The 6,907-nt window shown below is 51.2% G+C and overlaps 1 protein-coding gene across 1 annotated transcript; it reads right to left on the bottom strand.

Moving 5' to 3' along the window:
* Positions 1-239: 239 nt before the first annotated feature.
* Positions 240-5,303, bottom strand: LOC118679633 (HLA class II histocompatibility antigen, DM beta chain). The gene is made up of 6 exons (XM_036356601.1): positions 5,025-5,303; positions 4,130-4,411; positions 2,606-2,890; positions 1,105-1,221; positions 927-962; positions 240-585 (listed from the first exon to the last, which is right to left on the bottom strand). Exons 1-6 carry the CDS (start codon positions 5,101-5,103, stop codon positions 569-571), a joined length of 816 nt encoding a protein of 271 aa, XP_036212494.1. The 5' UTR covers positions 5,104-5,303; the 3' UTR covers positions 240-568.
* Between the last annotated feature and the right edge of the window lie 1,604 nt (positions 5,304-6,907).

The following is a 6,907-nucleotide window of genomic DNA, read 5'->3' as shown; positions in this document are numbered from 1 at the left end:
GCTTCATAGGATCCCTTATGAAGTAAGCAAGATGTTAATCCCTTCCTCTACTCGGTGAGTCCATCCCTCCATAGTTCAATTTCTTCTTATAAATTACAAATTTAAAAACTGCCCCAAATTCCGTTTCTAGATGGAGAAATGGGAGGAGAACTCCTCCACTCAAGTAGGAGAGCACCAACCCCAGCCCCCAGCTCTGCCCATGGCCCCTCCGCAGCGCCGCAGGAAAAGGCAGGAAAAGCTGTGCTTCCACCAGAGTTTATTCCTCGGCGATGTCACCAGCGACTCACTGTCCGCGTGTCACAGCGGGGCCGAGGAGCAAGTTTGGCCTCCTTCCCCGGATTATATTCACCCCAGAAACACAGCCTTGGACAGTAACTTGGTTACAGAATATCTCCAGAAATGAGCTCCTCCAGTTGCTAAGGTTTACATACGGAGGAGACTGGGAAACTCAAAGAAACGGATGGAGAATCCCAGAGAAACCAGAGGGTCTGAGGGTGCTGGAGGAGCGCAGACACCACTAAGAGTCTGAATCTTTCTCTTGTGGAGTGGACGCTGCAGAATCCTGCCTCTAGGAAATGTGCCGACCTGCAGAAGAAATAAAAAGGAGATGACAAGGCTTCAAACCAACCTGACCCCAACATTTGTCTCTGTAACCATCATGCCTGAGCCCTTAATACAGTGATACTGAAAATCCCAGAGCCATCCGCAGCCTCCTCCCTGTAGACACTCCGTTGGGTAGAAGAGGAAGGTAGGCACACACAGGAAGCAGCTCCTAATCCCAAGAGTGGTGGCTAACTCATGCTCTTGGCCTGATCCCGGTGGAAGCTCACCCCTCCAAAAAGCACCACTAGCTGAACCCAACGCTGACCCCTCAAACTTCACCCCTCCCAAAGGGCCCGTAGGCAAACAGACAACACAGATGTTACCTCCTGGATAAGTGGACCCAGCGAGGACAGTATAGCCTAGGAGAGGAAAATAGTTGATTAGAGGGAAGTCTTTGTGGGTAAAAGTCTCTGGCATTATTCACAGCAAATGAAGTAGCAATGAGAGAACCAGTCACTGACAGGAGTCAGTGGAGCCTGGGAGTTCAGGGGGGCCACTCACCAGAGGAGCCGGCTCTCCGCCAGCTGAGCAAACCCAGGGAGAAGATGATGAGGCCCAGGCCCAGAGCCGCTACAGACACAGAAACCTTCACTGTCTGCTCCGGGGACAGTCCAGGGGCTGCAAAAACAGAAACCTACTAGAACCAATCCCTGTTGCTCATCCCCAGAGCAACTTCATTTATTTCAACCTCCACCTAGTGGGTTCCCAGGGGCTTTTTCCCAACCCCAAAGGCCTAGCTCACTCCACCTCCCTCCTCAAAACTCCCATTCTGTGAATATCCCTAGAGTAATCCTAGGGGACCCCTAAAGTTAGCGCCCTGGCTTCTAGTTCCTGTCAAGTATGGTGGGGCCTCTCTTCCTTCACCCCAGAGGCACCCTCACCAAAGAATAAAGGGTTCCTCATTCCCCTTTCCAATGACCCATGGTGACAATGTCTGCTCCCTTACTTACTCTATCTGAGTTTTTCCTACTATACTAACATGTCTTTCCACCTTTCCTAACTTCCAGTGGTTGTATTCCACCAGTTACGTGTCTCCTCCTGTCCACATCCGGATTTCCCGTGTGTTCTTCCAGAACCTGTCTCCAGCCCATTCACAGCCTAGAGCTGATGCTACTCTAAACCCTGTCCCACCTGGATTCCTTTCTCAGGTTAAATGAACATTCCACCACCAAAGGGAACTTCTTGGGCAGGCTGTGCAGGAGACTTTCCCAGGAGAGCTCAGGTGAGCCTGTGGGTTCCACTCTCTGCTCCTCATGCCCTTCGCAGCTGCCCAATAAGACGCACACTTCCCACAGGGCGAGGTCTGCTGCCAGCAGCCAGCGTGGCATCCTGTTCCCTGGCCCTTTGTACACACTTCCTCTTCTTCATTTCTTCCTCTTCTCTTTCCCAAGGATCCCCAGATCTGTGTGCAACTTCTCAGTTCCTTCAACTACCTCCAATCCTGGGGTTTGAGCAATCATGACTGGCTTCTTGTTCGTTAGCCCCAAGCATCCACCAGCCACGGCTTTTCCTCCCTGATAGAGCAGCCCAAATCCAGCACTGCCCCGGGCCAGGAGAGGGTCCCCTTTCTTCTGCAACCTTCTTTATTTCTCCAATTCCCATTCCTACCCAACAACAGAACAGTGGACATCTGAGGACCCTAGAATCTTGCATCGCAATTTTTGGTTCTGAAATCTACATCCTCTTTTCAGGACAGCCCTGCTCCCCTCCCATCTCAGACAAGCACATGACATCAACCACACCACCATAACAACGGCAACAACAACTGACTCTCCGTTCCTGTATCCCATTGCCCCCGCCCCCCATCTCCAGTCATAAGCCCTCCATAGTTCCTCCAGACCACTTCTCATTCTCGGCATCTCCCTCTCCCATGCACCGTGGACCTCCCCACATCTCACTCCCTCTGCTGAAATACTGCTGTTCACTTTCAACCACCACTAGCAAGAGCTGTCTGCTTTAACCCCCATCCCCACCATCCCCACCATCCCCACCATGCACTTACTCCAGTCCTGAAGGATGGGCTCAAGAGCCCCAAAGTGCTCCACCACACAGGTGTAGGTGTCCCCGAAAGAGGGTGTTGTGGCTAAATGGGAGAGGGTCTGGTAGGTCCAGTCTCCATTGGACTGGATAACCTTATGAGCACTGCCATGAGGGGGGACAAGCTGCCCGTTCTTCCTCCACGTGATGGTCACATCGGCCGGGTAGAAGCCCCACACGTAGCAGGCCAGCATCACGGGCTCCCGCGTGTTAACGGGAGTGGCTTTGGCTACTTGCACAGATGGTGGCCCTGCACAGAGGAAACAGTGGTCATGAAGGAGGGAGAGCCTTCTCTCCAACCTGGTTTCCTTCCTTTTTTAATTCTTTTTTTTTATGTTTGTTTGTTTTTGTTGTTTTTTTTAATTCTTCATGGATTTGCCAAATCACCCTCCGCACGCCCACCTGGGCCCCACATCCCTTTGAAATAAGGAATTAGGATTTACTCCTGCTTCACTCTTTACTTTCCCCCATTCCTTCACTGCCCCTCCCGGTTTTTCTCCTCCAAAATTATGTTTGACCACAATAAGCATAGCCGGGTCTGAACTGCAAGCTGTTCCGGGCGGCCCTGTATTTATCTCAGAAACATAAGCTGGCGGTGGTCCCGAGTTATAAATTAGGGTTTATGCAAAGGTAGAAAAAGACTTTTGTCCTCAAACCTCACTCAACAAATAAACTTGCTAAATAAAGCCCTTTTTCCTCAGATAATTTAAGGAAACAAGCCCAACTCAGGACTCTCTTAAATTTGGATAGGTGTAGTTTAAATGAATGCGACTGTGAATGTACACATTTCTTTACTAGCTTACTCTCCTAGGTCACCCTCCTGCTTGCCTCTATCTTGGTGCTTTTCAAACAAAATCCCAGAAGTTGTGGTAACATGCAGATTCCCTCGCCTGAATCCCCAGGGATTTTCACTCCATGGGTCCGTGGGGCTCCCACTTTTCAGGAGCACCTTCCCCAGGCAATTCCGAGGAAGGCGGGTCAGAAGCCACACCCCAGGGCACAATACTCTGCCCCGTGGAGACCAAGTCTCCCTTGACCGCTCTGAGTCATTCTCAGTGCAGAGAGCATGCAGGGTCGGAGGCTTCCCTCAGCTCCCATGCCGGGTCCACCCCAGGCCTGGAAGCTCAGGTCCTGGGACCGAAAGGCGTGCACCTGGGGAAGCCATCCTGGCTATTCTGCCACGCCCGGTGGAGCTGGGACCTGCCCCAGAGATGCCTGCCTAGGTGGAAAGCAGCAGACTGTCCTCTCCAGAGCTCCAAGCGGCCTCAAGCATCACTTCCCCTCCTTTGTTCCTGCTCCATCCCTGCCGACCACCTATGTCTGCTTTAGGGCCAACCTCCCTCTTTTTACATCCAGGTCCACACACTTTCTGCCCAAATCTCAAACCCCTTGCCTGCAGGGATCCTCCCTGGCCCCCCTCTCTCAGCTGTGCTTTCTAAACCCCCCCCCGCCCCCCCCCCCCCCCCGCCACGCGCCCCTCTCTCCTTACGTGTCCTTTGGGTCAGGGATTCCCAAAAGGGCTGTGTGCGTGTGGCACAGTCCTGGCGCCCCGCAGACAAGCGCTGGAGCAGGACTTCCTGGCTGTTGAGGTACTTTGCGAGGTAAGTGGCCAAGCCATTCAGCACCCCAAATTCAACAGGGACCATTGCTCTCTTCTCTGGATCCCAGCAGGTCAGCAAATCTTTGTTGAAGGAGATACAGTAAGTGAAATCCTGTGGAATCCCGTCATCATCCAGCAGACAGGTGCTTACCACGTGGGCCACAAAGCCGCCTGCAGGAGCCAAAGGAGAGGGCGGGAAAGAAGCAGGGTCAGTGACACCCAGAGACCGGACACGAGGGTCCCACCTTGGGCAGCATCTACTGACCAAGCTCATGAACTGGAGTCCCCAGGAGCCCCAATTAAGGGATTAGATGGTAGCAGCAGAGGTGTTTTTAGAACCTGTTTCCTCCTTATGTGAGACCAAGTATGGGGACAGGAGTGGCCCAAAATTATCTGCATGTTTAAAAAATGACGATTTGCCCAGGCCAAGACCTTCAATGAGGCACATTACTGAGTGAGAAGAGAAAGAGTTGGCCTTGCTCCGTGCTGGATGTGTTACAAATATTCACTCCGTACACATTCAGGAAGCGCTGGCGGTGTGCCGGGCACTGAGGGAGGAGCCGGGATGCAGCCCTTGCCTCCATCGCAGCCCGAGGTCCTTATCACACAAATGATTCCACAGCCTCATTACTATTAACACCCCTACAAAGGTACAGTGCAAGTGCCATCGGAGTATGTAGCAGGAAGACAAACCAGTCAGTGCGTTCAAATCCAATAACAAGACTGAGCCCCCTGCCCCGAACAGGAGCAGAGGAAGGCGGGTCCCAGGAAGGAATGCCCTTACCTGCTCCGGTGCAGCCCAGGCTGAGGCCCAGCAGCAGCCGCAGGAGAGCGCTCATGATCTGCCTGGGGAGACCGGGCATTCGGTCCCCCGGACCAGCTCTTCCAGGGGCCTTGAGTCCTCACCTGCCCCAGAAACCCCAGCCTGGGTGTTGATCTCCAGACGCTGAGCAGAATATGGTATTGCCCAGGCCCCTCGATCCCCAATAAACAAGTGATAGATACTAACTTGCTCCTACCAGCTCACCCAAGTCGCGTCCCAAACTGAGGGTTGTCAGATTGGCTAGGTAGCCAGGGACAAACATAGAGACAAATCAGTGAGTGCCTCAGTGTAGCGTCATCAGTTGCTAGGTAAATCTCATCTTGCCCTGGGCCCTAAACAACTCCTGATCTCTTAGCTCTTACTGTGGAATGGAATAACCAGTCTGTATGTGGATTTCCCTGGGTCAGTGGAGGGAATACTCCCAGTATTCCCAGGACCAGGACGCCTGCGCCAGTCCTGCTCGCTGGCTAAGCTCTTTCCTCTCAATGTCTTCCCAAAGACCGACTAGATAACATATTTTGTTCCTTAAAGGGAGGTAAGTTGGGAAGATATTCCATAAACCCTTGTTCTGCCCTGTCACCCAACAGACTGAGGACACGGAAGGAACCTTCTGGGGGAGGTGACAGAGGCAGGAATGCGGAGAAGGAAGAAGGCACGGGAGAGCTCAGGGTTCCCTCCGGCCTCAAAGCAAGACAGCAGAATATGGAAGGCGGCTGCACCGCGCACACGGGCCACGGACATGGCCTGAAAACCGCGCTGGGCCTCCAGTCTTCCTCTGTCCGGCCAGTGGGGTTTCATGTCCGCCTTTCTGCTTCCTGAGCAGGAAACCCTATCCGCCTACGCTGTGAGCCGCCTCAGGGCAGCCAGCAGTCCAACTCTACTTAAAACCCCTTGATAAATGCTGGTGACGGGCCAGTGCCCAAAGCTCACCTGTTTGCCCCAAACTCGAAACTCCCCTGTGTGCTTCCCCCGCTGGTCCCATCTGAACTGGGGCAGGTCCCTGCATTATGAAGCCATGAGAAAAATAAGATAAATCCCCCCTACTTTTCTTCCCCTGGAATTTATTTTTTTATTTTTAAATTTATTGGGGTGACATTGGCCAATAGGATCATATAGGTTTCAAGTGTACATGTCTATGATACAAGATCGATATAGACATTGCACTGTGTGCCCACCACCCAAAATCAAATCATTCTCCATCACTATATTTGGCCCCTTTACTTTTACTACCCCTCAGTAACCACTATACTGTTTGCTGTCTGTGAGTTTCAGTTTTATATCTCACATATGAGTAAAGTCATATGGTTCTTAGCTTTTACTGACTGACTTATTTCACTTTCCATAATATTCTCATGGTCCATCTATGTTATTGCAAATGACACTATTTCATCTTTTCTCATGGCTGATTAGTATTCCATAGTATAGATGTACCACCTTTTCTTTATCCAATCCTCTATCGAAGGACACTTTGTTAAGTCTCCATATCTTGGCCACCGTGAATAATGCTCTAATGAACATAGGGGTGCATATGTCCTTGGAAATAAATGTTTTCAAGTTTTTCAAGTAGATACCCAGAAGAGGGATTGCTGGGTCATACATATGGTAACTCTATTCTTAATTTTTGGAGGAATTGCCAGACTGTTTTCCATAGTGGCTGTACCAGTCTACATTCCCAACGACAGTGAATGAGGGTTCCTTTTTCTCCACAACCTCTCCAACACTTATCATTACTAGTCTTGTGGATGATAGCCATTCTAACAGGTGTGAGGTAAGGTCTCATTGTACTTTTTATTTGCATCTCCCTAATAGCCAGTGAAGTTGAGCATCTCTTCATGTATCTATTG

Source organism: Myotis myotis, unplaced genomic scaffold, assembly GCF_014108235.1.
Source record: "Myotis myotis isolate mMyoMyo1 unplaced genomic scaffold, mMyoMyo1.p scaffold_m19_p_26, whole genome shotgun sequence".
NCBI classification, from domain to species: Eukaryota; Metazoa; Chordata; class Mammalia; order Chiroptera; family Vespertilionidae; genus Myotis; species Myotis myotis.
This window is presented reverse-complemented; position numbering and strand designations above follow the sequence as displayed.